At 45.8% G+C, this 25910-nt stretch overlaps 1 protein-coding gene across 6 annotated transcripts in view; it reads right to left on the bottom strand.

Annotated features, from left to right (window-relative positions):
- The window catches only part of CABP1 (calcium binding protein 1), a 58623-nt gene that overhangs the window by 16779 nt on the left and 15934 nt on the right, over window positions 1-25910 (bottom strand). For 2 of the 6 annotated variants that reach the window (XM_038374034.2, XM_038374036.2), the window contains exon 1: window positions 15683-16702. The exons of 1 other annotated variant lie outside the window; for it this stretch is intronic. In XM_038374034.2, coding sequence (XP_038229962.1) covers window positions 15683-16282 — 600 coding nt within the window. In that variant the 5' untranslated portion in view covers window positions 16283-16702. Of the gene's footprint in view, window positions 1-15682; window positions 16779-25910 lie in introns of those variants that run through there. 3 more of the 6 variants (XM_038374037.2, XM_038374035.2, XM_038374038.2) reach the window with 3 other exon arrangements.

Here is a 25910-nt window from a genome sequence, read left to right as displayed (position 1 = left end):
GGCACATGGAGGTAACAGAATCTTGCTCCTTCCCCATCACAGGGCAATGCAATACCCATCCCTGAAACAATCAGGATTTGAGTCCCAAAAAAATTTACTTCTGGCTTCAGACTTTGAGAAGGCTGAGAATGTTCAGTCTGAAGGGAGGTTCAAATTACAGAAAGGATCCCCCACCATCCCATGCAATAGGGCTTTGAATATAATGGTGGATGCATCCTTAGCTATGAAGCCAACATGGCTGCGGATCCACAAGAATAACTAGACCACGGAATGGAAAGCCGCTTCTATCTATAATTGCAAAGACAGGTGCTGCTGGAGCTTCAGCTGTACTTTAGAACATTCATTAATCTGCTAGGGGATTTAAGAGTTCCCACCTACAGCGGAACTGCTTTACGACATTGTTCACAAGTGTGGTTCCAACAACAACTGTTAAGGGATCCACCCCAGGATCTTAGCCCTTGTGCGGCTGTGCTGGAGACATAGGGTTATTCCCCTTTCATGAGTTCTCACCTGTAGGATTGTAAGAATGGAAAAGGATGAACTGTCAAGGCAACAGCAAAGAAATAATTTTTCTGCTTTCATACTATCCAGCTGTAGGAAATACTATAGGATCCCTGGGTGTTTTTCCACTGAATACATCCGACAAAGTGAGCTGTAGCTCGTGAAAGCTTATACTCAAATAAATTTGTTAGTCTCTAAGGTGCCATAAGTCCTCCTTTTCTTTCTGGGTGTGAAGAGAATTCACAAATATTCCACAACGCTGTGGTCTCTTCTACCAAGAGTCGCTTCAAGGATTGGTTTAGGAGCCCTGACTGTGATGGGAGCTGACAGCATCTCCAGTTCCAGTCCAGCAGGAATTACTCTTCATTCTGCTAGTATTACACAAAGGTGAAATCTCCACATGCTACAGCCAGCCTCTCAGTGCCCCTTGAGTCCCTTCTCCAGCGCATTCTCTGGGACAGATCCTGCGCATGGTTATACCAGCAGCATCTGAAAGACATACAGCCTCCAAGATGGAAAGTTCACTATGGAGGAGGTTCTGGTGGCAGAAATTGGCCAGAAACTGCCTACCATCCAGGGCAAATGGGTGTTATCTAACCCTGAAGAGGGGCTTGGGCAGGGAGGATGGGGAAGCACAGACCAGGGCATCCCTTGAGCAGACTCCATGGGCAGGGTCCCTATGGAGCCCTGATGGGAAATTTAGTATCTCTTGCCTCCACATTCCCAATCCCTGCAGAACCCCTCCAGGGAGCACAATGCTGGTATCACAGCCCACCTTCCCTTGGAGTAGAGGGGGATTAGGTCACACAAAGAGCTGTAATTCACCCCTCCCTGCAGCAGTGTCAGTGAATCAGATCTTTTTTCTGTTCTGTCATTTTGTGAACCACAGTTTGAGAACCACGGATGCAGGGGAAAACGCAGGACCATGTGCCTGTGAGGGAGTTTGCTCCAGTCCCAGCCTCACTCAGCAGGAGAGCTAGAGGAAGCACTAGCCATGGGAGAGCTCCCAGCTCCTCCTCTCCTGTGTATGTGGCTACTGATTCGACCCTGCACTGTTCAGAGATGCTAATGAAGTGCTATACTGGGCAAAGCTGTTGGCTGTTAATAATGTTCTTTGTCAGCTGGAACCATCCCTGGGCTCCTTGTTTATTGACAAAGTGCCTGTCTCCCTTGAGCAGAAGCTGCCACATAGCAAGTGTGGCATCTCGGCTCCTTCCAGAGACAAATTACTCCAATTCCAGAGAAAATCTACAAGAGAATCACATCCCTGCTGCTCATGAATCTCCCTGTGACAGGCAGCATAGTGGCCAGGAATGCCCTGCAATTGATAAATATCTGCCACCTGCATCGTCCGAGAGGGTTGGAAACGGAGCAATTTAACCAGACTTCTATTCCCAGAGATGGCACTGGCAAAAGGATTAATCAAATCATGCAAGCTGCTACAGGATAAAGTGGAAAGGCAGGGAACTGCAGGGGGGACAGGACAGAAGACAGACAGAGCATAGGGCAAGGGTAGTCAATAAGTGGACCAAGGGCCAAATCTGGACCACCCGATGCTTTTGAATGGACCATGAAATCTTTTATTTTCTCTGGAGTCTGGACCTTGACTATACCTTGACCAAGAAATTTGGACCTTGACAAAAAAACTGATTACCCCAGCATAGGGGAAGGGCCAAGAGAAGCACTTCCAGATCCAGAAGGGTGTGATGTGTCCGGGATTGGACCCATTTTACACTCACGTGTGCAACATGGGCATAATCCTAAATCGTCAACCCCTCCCTCTGTATATAGAGCTCCTCTAAAGTCAAAGAAACAGAGCACCTGTCCGGCAGGCTTCCAATTTAGGTAGTAGAGAACCTAAGCCAGTGATACTCAGATTGAGGCTCATGAGCCTCAAGTGGCTCTTTAATGTGTGTCCTGCAGCTCTTTGCAGCACATGATATTAAAGCACTGTATGATTTAATTATTAACCAATCTAAGTTATTAACCAGGATGCTTTTACTATGTTAAAAACCAATTGTAGTTGATAAAATAATAATACTTGGTCAGGCATTTTGCTGGCTCCTGAGGTCTGAGTATCACTGGACTAAGCACATCTACTGATGCACATCCTACGCAGCCGATTCATTTTACAGGCTGTAGTCCGATTCCTATTCCCATCCTCGGCATCTCTAGTGATGCGCAATGATATGTGGCATCAAAGCTGGCAGAAGGGGCATTAAGAAATCTGGAGGGAGGGAGCCAGAAATGCAAAAAGGCCAGTGAAATCTATCTTTACCCCTTCTCTACCTCTCAAGCTTCTGTACCTAGGAGGAAAAGAACCCTAGTCGTCAGCAGACGGATACGTGTGTACACAAGTGTTTTGTGTGGGTGCACTTCAGTGGATTGATTTATGTGTGTGTGGGTACAGGTAGATGTGTGCATATGTGTTTGCCCACACACATTAGGTTTTCTTTAGAAAAGTCTGGAATTGTTTCATAAAACTTTTTGAAACATTACTGGGCTTTTGTGAGATTCAACTCTCGCCTGGGTCCTTGCATCCCCACTAAGAATCCCAAGGATGGGACCTGGAACCTGGCTTGGATGGAGCCTGGCTTGGAGTTGGAATTTATCATGCAGGAAGGAGAAACTTGCTATGGAGACTGACCACGGCATAAAGCAGGAAGGAGCCTGGTATGAAGACTGGGATAGGCACAGAGTAGGGGGATGGACTAGATGACTGAATACTGTCATTTTTTCTATCTCTAGATTCTATGATCAGAAGCAATGTTGTTCTTGAGAGAGATGGAGACTAGTGAAGTAGGTTTTCACCTGTAATAGCAGCTATCTGTTATAAGATGCCTCTTCCTGCTAATGACGAAAACGTAACTGACACCTTACATATAGACATTAAAGAGGGTCTTCTTTCCAAAGAAAAATGTTGCTGTGTCCTTGTTCTGATTAGTTCAGAGACAGCTGCTAGGGCTACTTCCAGTAGCAGAGAATGCTGATAGCCCCAAGAAAGAGATCGAAAACCAACTCAGAAATCAAGGTCTGAGAAGGGAGGAGGTGAATTTGCTTTGTCAGATTGCAGCCTATCTTGGCAGCATAGAATAAAAGTGTTTCTACTGGGCAAGTAACAGTTTCCAGAGGACAAAGCATTCCTGTTCCTATCAAACTTCAGGTCCCTTACAATATGTCATCTTCTGGGACAATAGATCAGACCCCTGTTTGTAACTGGTATAACAACAATATTAGTGTGGTCGTTAATCTCTGGTGAGAATATATCTATGAGGGTCAAACTCATCCTAGTGGACCTCCACTGAAGTCAATGGAGCTACCTAAGGGACAGATTTGAACTATTGTGTACTAGGAAGGTTTCACTGTTTTTTTATCTTGAGAAACCCATCTGACTCCTGCCTGTTTAATTTATCCCACTCATACGTATGATTTCTACCTGCTCTGGTTCTGAATTCTTTCTCAACTTTGCCATGAGTTTGCATCTGGATTGTTAGCTTTCAACCTTGTTCCTACTCACCCTCCACGTGGTGGCTATATAACTCTGCAGAAATAAGAAATAATGCAGTCGTGTTTGTTGGATGACTTTCAATGAGCCAGTTGATTAGGATTTATTAACATCCTTGGAGCTACATTGTCATTGGTATCAGGGGTCCTTCTGTTACAGCTCCCAACCACTGGTACCAGCACTGGGCCTCCAAATATCTGAGACTGGTCATCTTCCCCCTTCTGTGTTAGGCCCTGGCATGTTATTGCTGCCCATTCAGTTGTGTGTTTCCAACCAGGAATAGAGCTTGGACTGTACTATGCTCCAGTCAGGCAAAAGCAGATACAACTGAATGCGGGGGCAGCAGCAGGCACAGGCTTGTACCGGGAAGGTCTTAGTCTAGCAGGCAAGTACAACTGCCTGAAGAGTTTGGGACCTTCTTTATTCTTAAGTGTCCATTGCTGACTCATGCTGACCATAACATTATATGAGTGTTTCTCTTCTACGTTACACTAATTGGATCAGATTCAAACACAATCAGAAAGTCTGTTAACAAAATTGAACTTCCACAGATATTTCCCATCCCTCCCAAGGTATAAGAACCATGACCTGCAATTGCTGCTCAGGACAGTTTTATCTCTAACTGTTCAAAGAAAAGCAGAGGGCCTGAATCTCAGTTACACACCGTAGAGTGGAAATGGCCTTCTAGTTTAAACAACCTTTCCCCTCAGTGCCCATCCTTGCCCTAAATTCAGGAATAGGGGAAATGTGAATCAGTTGCACTGTCTGGAAAAAAACATGACACTGCAGAAAGCACTACTTATCCTCTGATCCCAGGGTCAGCCTGGGTCTGTACCTGCTGAGACACTAAGTGCTGCAGTCAATGGTGCTGGTGACTAGACAGGTGGTGCTCTTCCCTTGGAGTCAACACTAAACCAATATCCCAGTGTGACATTGCAGATTGGTATGAGGCGAGAGGTATCATCATAAAACCAAGGTCCTGATCATATGCACTCATTAAAGATCCAATGACACATTTTGAAAGAGTCAAGGTGTTATCCCAGTGTGAGGTCTCCTGACCAAATTCCAACTTGGGTGATCATATTCTGCCTTCCTTAATTGCTCCTCCAGTTTTTTAAGTGAATACAGGTTTCTTCTTTACTTCCTGTTCTGGACAGTTGTGTCATGTTGCTGTGCAGTGTTACATAGCTGCCACATTCTACCCCAGAGTGGAGGCTGCATATCAGTGTGGGATGAAGTGATCCATGTATATCCCTTCCCAGGGTGGTTGCAAGAGGCTACACATGTGCAAAATATGTTAAGTAAGGGATAAGTAGCATAGAGATTAGAATATTTCAACACTTTTGATTTAATGGTGACTTCAGTCACAGGTGTATTGAGTTTGGTAGCCTCATCTTAGTACAGTAGGCTACTAAACAACTGCACAGGATCACACCAATTGTAACAGCTGTTTGCCTCTATTCCAAGAAGGGATCCTGAACTGGAATAGAAGGGTGATTCAGGTTTATGGATCCTGCTGACTATCTACAAGGTCACACGAATGTCACTGGATAATTAAAAGGGAGCCCAAAGTTAGCTAAGCATCTTTTACTGGATATACATCATACAGTTGCTTGTTATTGGAAATCAATACCACTCATGGCTCATCAGAGGAAAACAGCAACTGGAGCTGTGATGCCGGAAAGAACCACAGCTAATTTTGGTGACAAATACACAGGATCTGCGCTATACCTAGTGCCAAACTCTTCCCTGATTTACACCTCGTGAAAGCCCATTGACTCCAATGATATTTCATGAAACATAAGTCAAGGCAATACATAGTCCTTGGAACCTACATTGGGCTAATTTAGAGGGCAATTAATTTTTTTTCTCTCCCAAAAGATGAGCCTGATCCAGCCTGTAGGTTTGTGCATGTCAATAGGTTAGATATTTTGTTCTATATTTGATGAGCAGAGTAATGATGGATATTTGTTTAGCTTGGTTTTACTTTGATGTTTGTACCAAATCCTTAAAAAATAAAGATCTATTTTAAAAATATGTCACTAACAAAATTAGTGCTCCCTGGCAGAGGTGCTGTGCTCAGAAATCTTGCCCATTGCCCCTCAGTGCTTCTGTGTGCCTGGCTTCCATCCTTCAGGCTCTTTAGAAGCAATTAATGTGATAAATTCTTCCCCCTGTTGAGCAAAGCAGGGATGTGCTCAAGTCAAACCGCGTTTTTCTGTGTTCATAACACACAGAGGGCTCTGTGAATATACTCTGCATATCTCTAGGGCCTTCCAGTTGAGGAGCTGAAAGACATTAGTGAATTAAGCCTACAAACACAACTATGAGGTAGGTATTATCCCCACTGTACAGACAGGGAACAAAGGTACAAATAGGGTGACTTGCCCAAAGTCTTTAGCATAGCTAGAAGCAATGTGAATAGTCTGTCTCCCAATTCTGCATGTTAACCACAAGTCCCTCTTTCCTTTTCCAGTAGAAGATGTCAGTCAGTGGGTGCTCAGCACACCTGAAAATCAGGGTATTCTTCTTTAGGTGCCTATACATTTAGGTGCCCAACTTTAAGAACTAAAATTTGAAAATGTTAGCCTTTATATGCATAGATGTACATTCATGCAGGGGCATGTGCACATATATTGGATTGTAAGAAAACTGTATATTTGAAGTTGTGTGTGTATGTATATTTTTAAATAGAGGGAGTTGTGTTTTGTGTGTGTGTATCCTTCTAAGAGAGTTTTGTGTGTACATATATTTAAGTGTATTCATGGACAGTACTCTGTATGTAAACATATAGATGTTTGTGTATGTGTGTGTATGTGTGTACATATGTACATACATATATAAGGTTGTGTGTACACTACATAAAATGATTTGGTTACACAATGCAGGTTGTGTGGATACATTTAAAGAAGTCTATATACAAACATGTTGGAATTTATATGGGTATACGTGAATGTTTGGAAAGGATCTGTATGTGTGTGTATATACAGCTTGTCTTTGCACACAGGGATGCATGAGTGTGTGTACCCACACAAAGGAGTGTATATATGAAGGCTATATGTCTATATACAGGGGTGCCCATATGCAGGTTGTGTATATACATACAGGATTGCATGAATGTATGTTGACTGTATGTATACATACAGGATGTGTATGTGAGTGTGCACACAGGCATATACTTGTGTAGCAGTTGTGGCCATATGTGCTCTTCTTCTACCATGCAACATCTTCTGTACTAAATACCTGTTGGATGATGAGGGCAGAGAATTATCACAGCATCCTCTGTGCTCCTCGGAGGAAGGAGCTGTTGAACTTAAATACCTCCTGTCCTGTTGGGAAGTTGGGGAGGACTTGGGGGCCACATACGTCACAGCCTCCCACAATGCGTCACTGCCTTCCTGCTCCAGGACTATTCCGAACGGTTGGTGGGTGAATGTGTGAAAGCTTGGCAAGATGGGGTCAATAAGGGGAAGAGCCCTTGGAAGTTTGGGGGTGGGGACAAAGCTAGAACATAAAGAAGTCTGCTAAGGAGAAACCTACACTGAGACTGTAAAAGAACAGGAGTACTTGTGGCACCTTAGAGACTAACAAATTTATTTGAGCATAAGCTTTCATGGGCTACAGCTCACTTCATCGGATGCATAGAATGGGACATATAGTAAGAAGATATAGATATACACATACATACAGAGAACACAAAAAGGTGGAAGTTGCCATGCCAACTCTAAGATACTAATTAATTAAGATGAGCTATTATCAGAAGGAGAAAAAACTGTATTGACAGAGCCAGAAGAGTACCCAGAAGTCACTTCTACAGGACAGACCCAACAAAGAAAATAACAGAATGCCACTAGCCATCACCTTCAGCCCCCAACTAAAACCTCTCCAGTGCATCATCAAAGATCTACAACCTATCCTGAAAGACGATCCTTCACTCTCACAGATCTTGGGTGACAGACCAGTCCTCACTTACAGACAGCCTCCGAACCTGAAGCAAATACTCACCAGCAACCACAGATCACACAACAAAAACACTAACCCAGGAACCTATCCTTGCAACAAAGTCCGATGCCAACTCTGTCCACATATCTATTCAAGTGACACCATCATAGGACCTAATCCCATCAGCCATGCCATCAGGGGCTCGTTCCCCTGCACATCTACCAATATGATATATGCCATCATGTGCCAACAATGCCCCTCTGCCATGTACATTGGCCAAACTGGACAGTCTCTACGCAAAAGAATAAATGGACACAAAACTGACATCAGGAATCATAACATTCAAAAACCAGTAGGAGAACACTTCAACCTCTCTGGTCACTCAGTAACAGACTAAAAGGTGGCAATTTTGCAACAGAAAAGCTTCACAAACAGACTTCAAAGAGAAACTGCTGAATTGGAATTAATTTGCAAACTAGATACCATTAACTTGGGCTTGAATAGACACTGGGAGAGGCTGGGTTATTACATAAGTTGAATCTATTTCCCCATGTTAAGTATCCTCACACCTTCTTATCAACTGTCTGAAATGGGCCATCTTGATTATCACTACAAAAGTTTTTTTTTCGTCCTGCTGATAATAGCTCATCTTAATTAATTAGCCTCTTAGAGTTGGTATGGCAACTTCCACCTTTTCATGTTCTCTGTATGTATATATATCTTCTTACTATATGTTCCATTCTATGCATCTGCTGAAGTGGGCTGTAGCCCACGAAAGCTTATGCTCAAATAAATGTTAGTCTCTAAGGTGCCACATGTCCTCCTGCTCTTTTTGCGGATACAGACTAACAGGGTTGCTACTCTGAAATCTGCTACTGAGACTGTAGTGAATTCTGCTGGCCAACAGCAGAGGGCGCCTTGGTGACACTGACAGAGCAGAACCTCCCTCACTGGAAAGTCCCATAAAAGGCAGGGTCCCCTGGAAGGGAGTGGAAGGGTCCCGCAGGGACAGAAAGTAGGGAGGGTCCCAAGAGTGGAATGGGGCAGAGAGGAAATGTTTGGTGTAGGAAAATGAATCTGGAACAGGGTCCCTTGGTGTAGACCTTCCTCGGATCACAATCCTGACCCTTTCGCTGAAACCAGAGTCACAGCACTGGATTCATGCTGGATGTCTGTGTCAAAAACAGCTGTTTCCCTTCTGCAGGTTTGCTCTAGGCTAGCGGGACCTGCATTCTGGGCCTGGGATCCAACTCTTTCCTATCCTCTGATTCTGCACCAGGCACCCATGGTTAGGATCTCAGAGTTGTCTTTATACCAACATCCTGTTTCATTCCCTCTCCTCCATAGTTTAACATTCTGGTCTCAGAACTGATCTTTTCTCTGCATCTGGGTTCACTCTGGATACCCACTTCTATGTCTCAAACAGGACTTCACAGACACCACAATAAATACAGCAAGAATAATAGTCCAGTCAGAGAAAAGCAGCTGGAGAGGAAATTATGCTTCCCTCTTCTGTTTTATTCTGTGTTAAATTGTGCACCCAAGTTCAGTGTTTAATCAGCTAGGAAGAAGAAAAGGATAGGGCCTGAGCTTTCGTGAGCTACAGCTATAGCTCACGAAAGCTCATGCTCAAATAAATTTGTTAGTCTCTAAGGTGCCACAAGTCCTCCTTTTCTTTTTGCAGATACAGACTAACACGGCTGCTACTCTGAAACCTGTCAGGTAGGAAGGAGACTTAATGGAGTCGGTGCTAATGTGGGGACTGGACTATGACCCACTGAAGATATTCCCTGCCCCTCAAAAGATTATGTGAATCTAACATCCTAAATGTGCAGCTGTGAGAACTAGTCTCCTCAGTTCACCATAAACATTGAGACATGACTGCTCATCTCTGCTATACCACAGCCTAGGACTACATCCAAGAGACTATCACTGCAACACAATGACATCCCCTTTGCTATAGCACAACACATCATATAGGGACCTCCATCACTCATACACATCTGCGTAAGACAGTCTGGGATCCAGAAACTTCCATCACTGAAATATAAATGACTCTCTCTCTCTCATCATTCAGACTGAAGAGTATCCTTGTGTGTTTCTGCTTGGAGGGCTCGAAGTTGTGGGCCTGATGCAGCAGTTCTTAGTCAGGCAACACTCCCATTCAAATCAATAGGAACTCAGAGTTCCCAGTGATGTCAACGAGAGTTTTGCCTCAGTAAGGACCTCAGGATAACGTGGAGAACAGGGAGAAAGTGCTCACTCCTTCTCTGTGGGTTGCTGGGAAATATTCTCTTGCCTTGAAGTTTCAGGGCTAGTTCCCTTCACTCTGGTTTGATCCATGATGCACCCTGACTCCATTGCTCTTCTACTAGTAAACTCTGAAGAGATGGAAGAAGATGGACAAGGAAAGGGAAAGAAAAAGAAAAGAGGAGGCTGCAAACAAGATCTTTCTCCTCCTCCTGTTTAATGTTCATTGGGTCTCTAGAATTAAAACCTGATCCAGGAGTGGGACTGCAGACACCAAAAAGATAAAGCCTCTCATGGCCTCTGCAGATGGAAATACAACAGGCCCCTTGGCCCTGGGCACTTACAGACAGAGCCTGTAAATATTTGATAGGCTCTTATGGCTTTCTCTGACCCGCATGATCCCCAGGCTATTAGAAAGCAGTTGACAGAAAACTGTGTTGGGAAATCACTTCATTAAAAAATTTAACAGCCAGGCAGGGCGTGAAAGCAAAACAGCTCTGAAAACGGCCAGGTCTCACACGGCAGGATCACTTACAAATTAATATTGCATGGCAAACGCCAGGAAAGGCTCTGCTCAAAGGGCCAGTACTGTGGAGCCAACAGAACTAAACAAGAAAGAATTAGAGTTATGCTACAACCGAGCTCCTATCCTTGCCACCACACTATTACATTGCTATGCTACCAGGCTATTGCTGCACTGCTATCCAGCTGCCAGGCTACTTCTGCACTGCTGTCTTGCGAGCACACTACTACTGCATCACTATCCTTGTCATGCTACTGCTGCAACACTATCCCTGCTGACATGCTACTGCACTGCCGCTATCCTACTGAGATGTTACCCTTGACAGCTATCCCCACTGACACACAAATGATGTACCCCTTTCCCTGCCATCAGGCTACCCCTGGACTGCTATCCCTGCTGCCAAGCTACTGTTACACCTTATCCCTGCTGCCATGATATCCCTGCACCACTATCCCTGCTGCCACATTAACACTGCAGTGCTATCCCTTCTGCCATGTTACCCCTGCACCACTATCCCTGCTGCCACACTAACACTGCAGTGCTAAATGCATCCGATGAAGTGAGCTGTAGCTCACGAAAGCTTATGCTCAAATAAATTTGTTGGTCTCTAAGGTGCCACAAGTACTCCTTTTCTTGCTGCCACACCAACACTGCAGTGCTATCCCTTCTGCCCTGCTGTCCCTGAACCACTATCCCTACTGCCACACCAACACTGCAGTGCTATCCCTTCTGCCCTGCTATCCCTGAACCACTATTCCTGCTGCCATGCTAACGCTGCAGTGCTATCCCTCTGTCATGCTAATGCTGTACTGCTATCTCTCCTGCCACGCTGCCACTTTACTGCTGTACCAATATCACTGTGCCACGCTTCTATGCCACTGCAACATCCCATTGCCACGCTGCCATTCTACTGCACCACCATCCCTGCAACATGCTGCCACGCTGCTGCTCCAACATTGAAAACCAGGCTGCCATACTACTGCACCACTCTCCCACTTGCAAGCTGCTGCACCACTATCCATCTGTCACAATCATTCTTCCCCATCACTGCACCACTGCACTAGTATCCCTCCACCATCCAGCTGCATTATTGCACCACTGCACCAATATCTCACCACTACACTGTCACTCTAAGAAACTACTCCTGGACCATAACAACACTGCATTAAGTTCACTGTACAAAATTGTATTTCCATAATACTGCACTAATTCACATTAATCCTCCCCTCCAGCACTGTATTAACATCTCACTCACTGTTTTATGGTATTACAACACTGCACTGCCAGACTGGCACATCCCTGTGCTAACATCACACTGAATGCAATTGCCATGAGACTGGATATCATGCCTTTACAATATTATATTACTCCATCATTAGATTGCCAACTTGCTACACCACTGTGCTGCCAAGCTACAACACTATACAAATATCCCATCCTTGAACTGCCAAAATATGCACACGCTGCACCAGTATCACTTCCTTATACTGCCCCAGGACTGTGTTATTATATTACTGCATTGTCTGTACTGTACTATCAAGTCGCTCTGGTGCTGTACAACACCGAAGCATAAATACCACACTAAAATGCTCTTATAATATTATGTATTATTCCACAGAGCCAACACACTAATATGTCATTAGCCTAATGTGACACCATGGCTTATACTAATACAGTATTACAACACCCCACATCTGTTTATCCATGCACTACTGGACTACTACAGTATAGTATGATGCACTGAAATAGCACTATTGCTCTATATACAATATCAATGTACCTTGAGTGTAGTTAATAGAATACTTCTTTCTGCATTACCATACCCTGACAGTACCATGCCTTAGTATTAGCCTGTAGCATACACCATCAATGCGACACATAGCTGTGCTAGCACACCAGTTATATATTTATAGCACTTCTGTCCATGCTCTTGTTTCTTTCTGTACAGTTACACATCTATCTGCCTAAGACACAGCTCTGGAGTCCTGGGCTGCTATTTCACATGGCTACAGCAATAATGACATACTGTGTGAAGTCATCCCTGCAACGTTTTCTGCCGGTCTGATTGTACCACTGTAGTATTCTGCATACGCGGCCATATCATTGCATCACTCTGTAAGTACAGCAGGACGTTTTTCTTGTGTATCAAACACATACTGGTGCTCCTGGATCATGCTTTCTCATTGCTGTAAATCTGCAGCATTGTGCTCCCCGCTAATGTGTAACTGAAAATTTATTTTCCACTGAATGCATCCGATGAAGTGAGCTGTAGCTGACGAAAGCTTATGCTCAAATAAATTTGTTAGTCTCTAAGGTGCCACAAGTACTCCTTTTCTTTTTGAAAATTTATTTTAACTGCTTAACTCACTGTGTGATAACAACACAGTGGGCTGGGTGTGTTAGCTAAAAATTCCTGGACTAAAGAAACTGTTTACTCTATGGTGCTGTTGTTCTCTTCTAATGACAGCGTATAATAAATGGATGTTGCAGCTCCTGCAATGCTTACTGCAATCCTGGGCATTACTGCACCCCTGTGACACTGCATCTACCCATGATTGAAACGGGCTGCTATAGGTAGACTTTCCTGTCCTCCCCTACTACTGCAAACTCACATTTCTATCCAACTGCTAACATTCACTTCTCCACTCCTGGGACACAGCCTCCATCCCTTCTATTACCATGACAAAACTTGCACTTGCTGCTGTCTTAAGGTCTCCATCCATTCCTGAACTTTACAATTACAATTTTCTTTACTTTGTGCCTGTGCTCCTGCATCCAACTATTTCTGCATTCCATGCTGTAGCTATCAGGGCATTCCTGCACAGCTGTGTTCACCCATTCCCAAATGTTCCTACTACAACCCATGCCACACTCCTGTCTTACATTATCCATTGAATGGTCATTTCATCTAAATGCGTTCAGAGAAGGCAAGAGGCAGACAAACACAGATACAGAATGTCATGCTATGAAAGAAACATCTCTGTTTGTTCACAAGCACAGGGGCTATGCACTGGGTAAAAGAGCCAGAAACAGCATTTCATCTGTGCCCTTCTTTCTTGTAAGAAGCCAGCCTTATTGAACTGGGGGGACTAAATCTTGCAGAGTTTATGGCATGCAGTAGAAGATCGTGACACCTGAAAGTGGGTAGGCAACACTCATATAATAAAGAGCCCTTTCAGAGCCAGTTTCCATCAGTGGGAAAAGATCAATTCAAAACTAGGTAGACAATGGCTTTTGTGTTGGGGACCCCATCCCTGGCATGGATTTATTTTGTGGTTCTGATACTTTGATGCCATGCAGTGCTACAGAGCTAAAATTCACACTTGGTTACATCTCCACTGATGTCAGCCAGGTTGCAGAGATGTAACTGAACAGAATTTAGCCCATAGATTTCCAGATATGCTGGTGGCATATTGCTCTTTGTCACCTAATTTAGCACTGGCACTGACGAGGACCCTGAATGTTGCTACTGAAAGATTTTATCCCTGAGTTTTGATGTCCTGTTTGTGGGGCGGGGGAAAATACTAGTTCCGAGTCCACTGCAACAATAATATTCATATCCCAACAAATAAAGTATTGTTGATTATGCAAAGTCCTAGGAAAGGGGAACAGGTGAGGTTTGATTTTCTTCAGTGCAGTCAAGGTCATCAGAGATAGGCAGTACTTTCTGCCACTGAACTAAACAGACCTGGTGCACACTGTCCTTGCTCTTGACTACTAAGGTTCTGTTCCTCCCTTCCTCTCTCCACCACCCCAACTTGACTAGACATTTCTACACAACCTCCCAAGCCAACTTTGTCTATAAAAGATAACCACAAATCCTAATTCTGGTTTCATTGATCACTCCCTGTACTGGAATTTAGCACTTCAGGCTATTGGTTTATACCTACAGTTGTGCTTCTGGGAAATCCTAGTTACATTAATCTTCCTGGAGATTACATTTCCCAGTAACATCCCATAATGGCTCTAAATGAAAATTGGAAGTGAGGCTCCCTTTGCCTCTTCACTTTTAAAGAATAGCCCTGTAGGGGTCATTTCATTACCAGGTGCAGCTAAAAACAACAGCTTTATACAGAAAGAGCTTGCAAACACTGAAAGCATCTGTTCCTTCTCAACACACTGACTGTGAGGGTTTCAGAATTGGGTCAGAAGGATTTTTTGTCCCCCTCCCTTCTTCCCACAGCTCTGCCATCAGATTCATGATTCTCATTGCACATAAATGTACCCTAAGGAGAAGTAAACATATAAAGAAAAGAAAAGGTGAGAGAGAGAGAGAGAGAAAGACTAATATCTGCATTTCTTTTTCAGATCAGATTCTTTGACTCCCTCCCCCAAGACACAGCCACAATTTAGCCCAGGCAACTAGAGTGGATTTTCAGTGAACCAAGGAGAGAGGGGGATGGGGTGAGGGGTGGGATTCACTTTGGTGTTGGGATGAAATATAATTAAATTGCCTGATGTCTCTCAGAGCGCCACACGCCGCGCAGCACATGGAAGAGCCGACCAGAAAGAACCCTTTGTCACCCAGCAGACAGTGTCCGCCTCCCAACGGGGAATTCCTATAAGCCATTGACCTGAGGGGGTTTGTTCTTTCCGTAGGGAAGACCCAAAGTGCACAGATTCCACCCCCCGGCCGCCCTTTATCAATAGACACTCGCAAAGCCAGCTCCCAGCCCGCACACCGAAGCATATCCCATGCCCGTCCGCGGTACAAACCTTCCCGCTCCACACAAACACACGCACCCTCGTTCACAATTGCAAGGAAGACGCCCCTTTTAACTTTACACCACTGTGATGCAAATGGCTCAGAGAAGTTTTGCAGAGGCAGCCAGGAAGCAGTGCATTTATAGCTGCGAGCTTATCTCTAAAGCACAGGAGGGCTCCGAGCCGGCAAGCCAAAGATGCGTAAAGGGGCAGAAAGACGCGGGGGCTGGGCGGGTGTGAGACACTCTGGTCCTTACCTGGCCAAAGACGGAGCTGAGGATGGGGTGCAGCTGGTGGAAGAGGGGATCTGCCTCCCCGGACCTGTCGCTGCTGTTGGACTTGGTGGAGTACTTGCTGCTGGATTTGGACAGAGGTGACGAGCCTTCAGAGAGCTTTAGGGACTCTCTGCTAGACCCCTCTCTGTGACCAAAGAATAAGTCCTCCTCCCTCTCCTCCCCATCCCTCTGGGTGTGCCGCTGCTGTTGGTCCCGGCTGGGATGCTGCTGCTTAGAGTGGTGATGGTGCCTAGATGTCCTCGCTTGTTCCTTGCGGCTGCCTCTGCTTGGACCTCCTTCTGTTGGCTCCGGCTGGCTCTCGCCCTGTCCATGTGACTGCTTCTTGAGCCCCTTCACGCCATTCTCCTTGACTCCCGGGTGGCAAAGTGGCCTCCTGGAACTGGGGTCCCCATGGAGCTGCTCCTGGCGGCTCAGCTCCCTCGCTGGGTACCTGGGTTGTCCTTTCCCGTCCCGGGCATGGCTCTTCCTGGGCTGGGGCTCCGCTCCTGCCGCAGCCCTCCGGCTCCCCCCGGCCTGCAGCAGCGAAGTCTTGGATTCGCTCTTTGCAATGGGCGAGCTCATCTCGGGGAGGCTACAGGCGCATCGTAAAGCCCGCGGCGGCTGGTGTCTGGGGGAAGCTCTCCGCCCGGCAGTCCCCACGGGCTGGAGGAAGTGCTCGTGGCATGTCCTTCGGAAATCTGCTTAAATTCAGCACCACGGCCCATGTGACAGCTCAGACAATGGCCTGGGAAGGCACTGGCTGGGCCAGGGAGCAGGGGGCTGGAGGGCAGCAGCCTCCCCCTCCCCTGGCTGGCAGCCGCAGGTGCCGACGCGCAGCTCCTTCAGGTGAGGCGCTGAGTCTCCTCCTCCCCTCCCCAGCGAGAGGAGCCCACCCGGGGGCGCTGGGGGAGCAGGCGGGCGCGGAGAAGCCGGGAATAGGTGAATACTGGCGCTCCGCGGCTCCGCTCGGGTGGATGCGGAGGGCAGCAGCCATCTCCCACCCAGCCCGGGCTGCGCTGTCTGCAGCTCCCAGCAGGCGCGGGGAGGATGGAGATCGCTGCTACAGCTGCACGCATTTTTAACCGGGGATAGGGTGGTGCGTGAACGTGGAGGGGAGTCCGAGCGCCTGAAACCCGAATCCGTCCCTCTCACCCACCGGGAGGGGCTGAGGGAGCCGGTTCGGTGTCAGGCAGAAGATGAGCATCACCATAAACATCCAAGGACGCTTGACATTAGCCCCCTTCCCTTGTCTTGGTAACCGGCCCCCGCCTTGACTTGCAGGGGGGTCAACTTTCCAAGCAGCTTCGGCCCAGCTCTTCTGGGAGCAGGAACTTGAAGAGAGGAGAGCGGACAGCAGAAAGAGGATTAACTCAGGCTACGCATCAGAAATAAAGTTTGGCACTGCAGTGGGGAAGCTCACCCTGCAGAGGACAGGGACAGGGCACTGCTGTGGGGAAGCTCACTCTGCAGAGGACAGGGACAGGGCACTGCTGTGGGGAAGCTCACTCTGCAGAGGACAGGGACAGGGCTGGTCACTGCTGTGGGGAATCTCACACTGCAGAGGACAGAGCAGGGCACTGCTGTGGGGAAGCTCACACTGCAGCGGGCAAGGGCAGGGCCCTGCTGTGAGGAAGCTCACACAGCTGGCGTACTAGCTGAGTTGAACACACTGCTGTGAGAAAGCTCCTGTTGGTGTAGTGATGGCTTCCACTGGTGCATTGCTGTGAGGATGTCACAGCTATGAAAGTGGTGGTTAGCACTGCAATCAGGGACTCCACATTCCCCAGAGTTCTAGCAGGCACTTTTTGAGCACTGTTTTTAGGGAGCTTAAACTGCTTAAGTAATACATCCCTGGAATCTTAGACCAAACTTCTTACTGGTATAATGGACAGGAACAAATCCCTGGATCAAAACACTCCCAAAGGTGAAGATTCAGATTCCTGATCCAAATCCCAATGTTCTCGAAGTTCAGGAGGGCTGGAGTCAGTTCAGACTATTTTAGAGATAGCTTCTTCCTGTGAACTCAGATGCAAGCCTGGTAATGGATCTGGGGCCTTGGTTCAGGGCGATTATAAAAATAAAGAAATGTTTGTTTCTAAGAAATTGGTGCCTCAAGTGTTACTGTAATCAAACCCACAACATTATTCTCAAAGGGTGACAGGTTTGAAAAGGAGCTTTAAAATTTAAGCAGTTGTTGGACAAAGATAAGCGCTAAATGTTCCAGTCAGACACATGTTCTCAGTGAGTAAAGTCCACACTCTCTCCTTCCCCAACTTTTCCATGCTGTGTTTATATTTCATTAACAGTCTTGGAGTCTGAAGATGCTTAACTTAGCATGTTCAGCTGCAGTGCAAGATTCTCCCACAATATGCCTCAGGCCCTCTCAAGGGTCAAGAGAAGAGTCCAGGTTCTATGGCTAATTAGTGCCAGTTGAGATAGTAGTTATTGTAATAAGGACACTTGTCCAGTAGCAATTTCCTGCTCATATCTACACTGCCATTCTAGCTCTTAATTATAGCCCAGCTGCCCTTTTGTATAACTGGCTGTTCATATGTTATATTAAACTAGAACTGCACTCCAGAAGCAGTATGGTTATGTATGAGAGGCAGAGTCCTCGCTGGAACTACTGTAGCTGGAGAACTCATGGATACTGAAGAGACATTTCTGCAAGGAAGATCACACTAAACAGCACACTGGTATGATAATCCATAATGAGGAACTCATACAGACATTAGGTGGGCTTTGGAGAAGCCCATAGTACTGAAGTTCTGATATTGTCATGGTACTTGCTTTTAGAGAAGTTGGCATTCCTAGAGTCCCAGCTGGCACTGACCGCGCACGGCTGTGAGGAAGTTCACACCACTGGAGTCCTATTTGACATTGCTTGCTGTGAAGAAGCATGAAGTTCCTGGGGCTATTTCTGAGGACTGTGGTGATATCACTGCCAGCAGATGGGTTATAGTTCCCTGTCTCAATCAACTGAGCACTGCAGAATTTTGAGCAGATGCCTCATTTGTGGGAAGGGAGTCACTTACGCAGGTGTGTGATTCATCACTTTGGAGAGCATTTCAGGGATGAAGATAAGAAACAGCTCTACTAACTGAGTCAATAACAATGCAGCCTAAGAGCCACGTTATAGAACAGAGCAGCAAGGAAACAGGCAGCAGCTGAAGCAAGTGCAGAATGGGACAGATTAAGAGCATGGATCTAACACTTGTTGTTCACTAATCCAGGCGGGGTCTCAGCAGGGAAGGAACATGTTTGGAGAATCTGAAATAGACCCTCCTTTCAAATTTGCTTTTAAAGTTCTTCACTTATGTCCTCTTGCACTCACAGTTTAATCTTGGGATTTCAGGGTAAGGCAAGAGGCTGTGTGGCATCGACTGAATACTAAAGAGCTAGCTGATATGCAGGAGCCAAATGCCAAGGAACAACGGTGCCCAGTTACAGAGTGAACCACCATAAATCCAGCTGCTATATGTATATGAACATCTCTCCAGAGAGAATGGATATTCTATGCCAGCTGGCAATACAAAAGAAGACAGAACAGAATCCTTGAGACACTAAGATTATATTTCAGAGTAGCAGCCGTGTTAGTCTGTATTCGCAAAAAGAAAAGGAGTACTTGTGGCACCTTAGAGACTAACAAATTTATTAGAGCATAAGCTTTCGTGAGCTACAGCTCATCGGATGCTGTAGCTCACGAAAGCTTATGCTCTAATAAATTTGTTAGTCTCTAAGGTGCCACAAGTACTCCTTTTCTTTTTGCGAATACAGACTAACACGGCTGCTACTCTGAAACCTGTGATTATGCAAGGCACTGAATTTAGCCGTATAGAGTGGTAGGAATGCATCCGATGAAGTGAGCTGTAGCTCACGAAAGCTTATGCTCTAATAAATTTGTTAGTCTCTAAGGTGCCACAAGTACTCCTTTTCTTTTTAAGATTATATTACATACCATGCGCACTCACTGCTTCCTGAGATGGAACTAATGTCAAAGCTATCTGTGTAATTCAAAATCAGATACTAAACCAGAAAGGGGATGACATTCCATTCCTAAAGTCATAGGCATCTCAATGTCAGTAGGTGGCACGGAGGTGCCTGTCCCATTCCAGCAGGTAATTATGAATGCAGCACTGCCTGTAGGTGGTAAAAATCCTGCCCCATCTTTACAACGATTATCAAAAGCTCTTTGCTGTTGGGATCTGAATCTTTTTGTCTCTCCTTAGCACTAGTGAAAAGGGCCTGGAAGAAATGGAGCAGGATTCAAAGGAACCAGGGGTGTATTATCTGTCCTAAAGGAAACTCAAAAGAGCATATTTCAGTTTGTATTAAAGAGCATAGGGAGCAGGCCTGTTAAGGAACGGCTTGACAGTGAGATGAGTGAGAAATGCCCCAGGACAAGCTGAGAAGCCCCAGAATGCCTGAGGAAGGAGAGGCCATGGGCTTTGTGATTTGTTGGAATAGATCTTTCTGCAGTATTACATTTTCCTGGTCCTTGTCTTCCTTACACTTGCATTTGGAGAAACACTACCTTCTTCTATGAAAACTATAACACTCGGCTCTCCAGGAGCACCTCCATCTGAGCTTCTCAAAGTGCTTTACAAACACAACTACACATATGGGACAGGCAGGTCTCATCCTCATTTTACATGTGGAGAGCGTGAGGCACAGATAAATTAAAATTACTTTTACCCAAGGTCACATAGCTAGTCAATGACAGAGCTGGGAACAGAAGAGTCCTGACTCCCAGAAGCCCCTATTCTATCCTCTCTGAGCATTTCTTTTCTATCATTCTCCCACTCTCACATTCAGACCTTCTTCCATAGGGCTGCTTTAGCTTTGAACTCACTCACTCACCTTGTGCACTCAATGAATGCTCTCTTCTTATTAAGATCCCATCTTGCCCCGTGAAACCCATTAGTGGCATCCTGCCAGGGGATCAAGGGTAGGACATTACCTTAAACAAAGGGATAAATCACTGCTTGGATATCTGACAAGCAGTTATGGCATTATATATCCAAACTGTACTGGCTAGTTAATGTAGAGTGTAAGTTCCTTAGGTGCTCTGTAGAGTGCTGAACCCAGTACTGTTGCTCATGAAATAGCCTCTGAATCACTCCAAAACATGCTAGACCAACTCCTGGTCCCAGCCAAGCAAATGGGCATTTTGCCATTGATGTAGATGGAACCAGAATTTAGCTCATATGCTGCGATTGAAAAGGCGTTCTGAAATGATAATGGTAGAAAGATATATACTGAGGATTTTTGTGAACAAGGATTCCTTTCCTGAGGAAAGTGAGGTGAAACTGAACTTGTTTTAGTCTTGAAAAGCTGTTGCCTTTATGGGGATCTAACCATGATAAGAGTGTGTGAAAGGCTCCTACAGAGACCCATTTTGGTACAGGAAAGGGGTAGGAACTGAAGTTCAAGAAGTAGGGGATAGGATAGGAATTAGAAGAGATTTTTTTTCTTCCAGAAGGTCATTTTATTATGGAATCATCCATCAAAGGAAGAAGGAGTGAGAAGGATGAACAAACTGAAAGCAAAGGTGGACTAGGCAGAGCTGCTGGGTTGCTAGAGAGGAGACTTGTTCCATGGCAAAAGAAGGCCCATCACATCCTCTACCATGTCGCTGTCTCTGTCAAATGAAGATGCAGAATCACAGTGTGTTTCAATGGGAACAAGGGTGCCAAGTGTCTGCCTTCAGGGAAATTGCAGTTGGCCAAGCATGTGTCTGTCTCTAAAGGGAGTTACAGAACTGACAGCTGGAGGTTATGTTTGCTTGATGATGTGGCGTTGCTCTTCAGGTCTTACTCCATAGGAGAAGAATAATCCCCACAGCATTACAAAGGCATTATTGTTCTGGCTGTAATCCCTGTGCTCAGATCCACTCTGGCTACTTCACATGCAGTGTCACTGGGAACAGAAAGCTCACTTCAGCCAACACTAGATGAAGGGCAGCAAGCAGACAGGAGAGAACTGGGTTCTGCAATCAAATAACTCTGAAGAGGAAAGGAGCACAAGTGGCCCTATGGGGACTCTGGGGAGGGATAGGAAAGAGACAGGGGTTTAGCAATCTCAGTGGAGACAGAGATGGAAAGACAGAGACAGCAGCCTACAAGAGAGAAGAGAACCTACAGGAAACAGAGATAGTGTGAAAGAACCAAGAATGATTGAGAGAGAGGAGAGAAGAGGAGGAGGGGAAGTGACATTCTGTCTTGTCCTCTTAGCTATGGGGAGGTGGGGGGAGTGATGCTGCAGGGCCTGTCAGAGGTAGAATCAGGTTGTGCCTCTCTAGCAGGACAGTGGGGACATGGCAGATGGGAGCAATCTTCAATGGGGTGAAGGAGAAAGATACAGAGGCAAACAGCATTTCTTGTCATGATGATGGTAGGGAAAGATGCCGTCCTTTGCGTGACTAGGGCCCTTTGTTGCTAACATGATAGGCCACTAAGAGCAAGAGATATTGCACATGTCAGTTAACTTTAAAAATCTTTTCTGTTGGCCACACCAAGCAGAAAAGGAAATTTAAGAAATGCCCTGCCCCTCTAAAGGACAAATACAGCAGGGCTTCCCTGAGCCAAAGAGCAAGGCCTAACTTCACCCAAGCTCCAGAGAAGCAGCAGCCCACCCCAACTCAGTTCCATAACAAACCCAGGAATCTTCTTAGAGCTGCATCCTTCTGAGCTCCCTCTTACAGACCCAGCTCCAGCCCTAGATGCTGGGAAGAGAATTAACTCAGTCCTTAAAGCTGGTTTGGCCCTGCAGATCCATGCACTCTGCACTCAAAGTGGCCAACTGTGGTCCTTCCTCTAGCCAGACCCGTTCTCTATCAAACTGTGATCCACTTCACAGTGCACCTTGTCACAGAGTCCCCGGGCAATGCTTTGGAACTGCTCCCTATGAAGCCAGTCAGGACTCTGGTGAAGTCTCCTCTCTGTGAGCAGACTGTCTTCAGGGCAAAAAAGCTCACACGGCTTCCACCTTCCTGCGTCTGACCTCAGAGCATTCAGCATGCTCTTCCCCTCCATGCACTTCCCACAGCGAGTCCGCCCAGGCGGGGTCCTGGGGAAGCCAGAGGGTTCTGCACCCCAACTTCGCAGTCAGATGTGACTCTTAGCCACCCAGTAAAACAGAGGTTTATTAGATAACAAGAACATGGTCTAAAACAGAACTTGTAGGTACAGAGAACAGGACCCCTCAGCCAGGTCCATTTTGGGGGGCAGTGAGACAGACAACCACATCTGCACTTCACTCCTCATTCCCAGCCAGCCCAAACAGACTCTCTCCACCCCCTCCTCCTATGGGCTTTGTCCCTTTCTTGGGCCAGGAGGTCACCTGATTCCTTTGTTCTCCAGCCCTTTAGCTATCACGTTGCAGGGGGGAAGGGCCAAGGCCAACAGTTGCCAGGAGACAGAGACATTTATGTACACTGGCCCTTTGCTCTGCAAGAATTACACCCCCTTATCCCAACACCTAGAGACTTAAGAAATGCATAGGGGAAACTGAGGCACCCCTACAGCATTCAGAGGAAACATTAAGAACAGTCCCACTTCTTCATAACCTCCAACTAGCAGGGCTCTCTCTGGCGCTCGGGGAAGGGGAGGTACACCACACGGCAGCTGGGGCAGCACATTAAGGTGTAGATTTCTGAGTTCTTGTGTTAAAAAGAAGAATTATCCATGTAAAAAAATAAAAGCAGTGTTGACATGGCTATAGCAGGGACACCTGGTGCCAGCCTGTGGATGGCAAGGGGAAGTCCCAGGGCAAAAAAACGTGGTGCCAGGAGTTAATAGGAAAGGAAAGTTCTATCAATTGGCTCATCTTTAGCTCAAATTGAGCACAACAATTAACATGGGAGGAAAAGTTTTCATAAGAGACCTCTCAATACTCTCCTTCCAGATGAGCCCAGCTCTCTCAGGCATCTCACCTGGATGGGTACAAATCTTCCAGACACCCTGCTTCCTCTGGGAGCTCACAGAGCTGTGGGAGGGTGAGGCAGTCCCAAGGAATCAGGTCATGTGATGGGAGTGATCTCTTCCCTGCAGAAAGGGCTAAAACGGCACCTGGGTCACATGAGCAGTGCCCTCTTTTCAGAGACATAGGTGGACTCTTGAGCTGAACTGAGCAGAGGTGAATGTATCCCTGCCTATGTGGTAAATGTCTTCCATTTCTGCCTGCCTTGGCATATTTTTAATATGTGCCATCCATGAAAAATTTATCAGACCCTATTTACCAGACATTGAGGGGTTGCATTGGAGGGCTTCTTGAGGGATGGAGTAGGAGCAAGGATTTGCACTGGGGATGGACTGAGGCGATTGTTATTGCCTTTACTTATAGCCTAGCACGCTGATCTTTGCTGCAGCCTGTCCATCCTTGGTAGAGGACACCTTTCAACCTTATGATGGGAAAAGGCTCTTTTCTGCAACTCAGGATTCACTGGGAATGAAAAGGAGTACTTGTGGCACCTTAGAGACTAACAAATTTATTTGAGCATAGGCTTTCGTGAGCTTTTTGCGAATACAGACTAACACAACTGGGAATGAAGTGTCTATATGTGTGCCATTTGCAGATGATGACAGATTCTTGTGCCATTTCATCTTGCCACCCCCTGCCGGGTGTTTGGGAAATTAGGACACAAGCAGTTGCTCCTTTTCATCCATTGGTCTCTCCAATATAACAACTAAAACATGAGCGGCCATCATGACTCTGCAGAGGGGACTCAGTTATACAGCAAAAAAGCTAAGGGTGTAAAATAAATACTCTGAACTCAAACTCAGCTTGGATTGGCCAGAGTGATTCACTCATTATCTCCAGGCTCCGGGGCGGCTGTTCTCCCTTCATTGCAAAGATTTTACATAATGAACATAGCTAATGGTACAAAATCAACAAGGTGCCATTAGAACATAGCTCTGGAGAGACAATTTGGCACATACAGCCAATAAACAGAAATGAAAATATGAGTCTGAAAATATGGACATACACTGACCAGCTTCAGCTTAACCCCGTTCACTGTGGGGAGGAGGATAAACCACTATAGCTTGAAGCTTCATCACCTTAGGCTGGGATCTGATTAGGATCCTGATCCTTAAATTCTTGCAGGATCAGGACCTAATTCACATACACTAAGAAGGCTTAAGTCTGTTTAGAACTTGAGAGCTGTCTAAGGCAATCCCAGGGGATTGCAAGAGATGGTACTGGTGACTCAGGTCAAAACTATCAAACTTGGCTGTTAAAATGATATATGTAAAAATCTTGGCTAGGGCACCTAAGGAAAAGTGGCCTAATCTTCAGAGGCGCTGAGCACCTGCAATTCCTACAGAAATCAACACGAACTGCAGTAGCTCAGCACCTCTAAAAATCAGGTCACTTTTAATTAGGTACCTAAATATTAATTTAGGTTCCTAACTTTAGGCACCCAAACACAGAATCATAGAGTTCAAGGCCAGAAGGGACCACTAGATCATCAAGTCTGACCTCTTGTATAGCACAAGCCACCACCACCATCTGCACACTAAACCCAACAACCAGAATGAGACCAAAGTAAACGAGACCCATAAAAAACTGGACTCTTATGTTTCACAGGGAAAGAATAGGAGGGAATAGGAAAGACCGAGATAAACTAGTGCTTGAGGCCTCTGCAATGGCAAGGACATGATTAAATGAGATATACCCAGATAATCCTGGCAAGTGACCCACACCCACATGCTGCAGAGGAAGGCAAAAAAAAAAACCCCAAACGCTGGTCATAATATGAAAAGTTTAAGACCAGTAGATAGCCCTCTTTCCTCTGAGCCAATGCTGAACCAACACCCTACCACACTGTTAGGGGACACTACGCTGTTGGAGGCATCATCTTGTACCTGAAACATAACACAAAGGCACTGAGGATTCATAGTCACTAAAAGACCCAATAATATTTTTGCAAGAGTTTGAGTACTACCCTGATTTCCTAGGCAAATAATAGCTTGAACAGTTAATTAGCCCAGAATCTCAAAGTTATTTCAATATTTAATTACCATTAATTTCAATGACAGTTAGGCACCTAAATACCTTTGAGGATCAGCCATTCTGCCTAACTTTCCCTTCAGTTTCAACTGAAGTCATTGCTCACTTCTACAGTACCGTTATAAATGCAGAACGCTTATGGTGTCCCACCTCAAAGATGGCTGCATTTCAGTGGTGGGAGAAAGATCTCTAGATATAC

Source organism: Dermochelys coriacea, chromosome 15, assembly GCF_009764565.3.
Source record: "Dermochelys coriacea isolate rDerCor1 chromosome 15, rDerCor1.pri.v4, whole genome shotgun sequence".
Lineage (NCBI taxonomy): Eukaryota > Metazoa > Chordata > Testudines > Dermochelyidae > Dermochelys > Dermochelys coriacea.
Note: the sequence above shows the minus strand (reverse complement) of the source record. Positions and strands in the feature narration are given on the sequence as shown.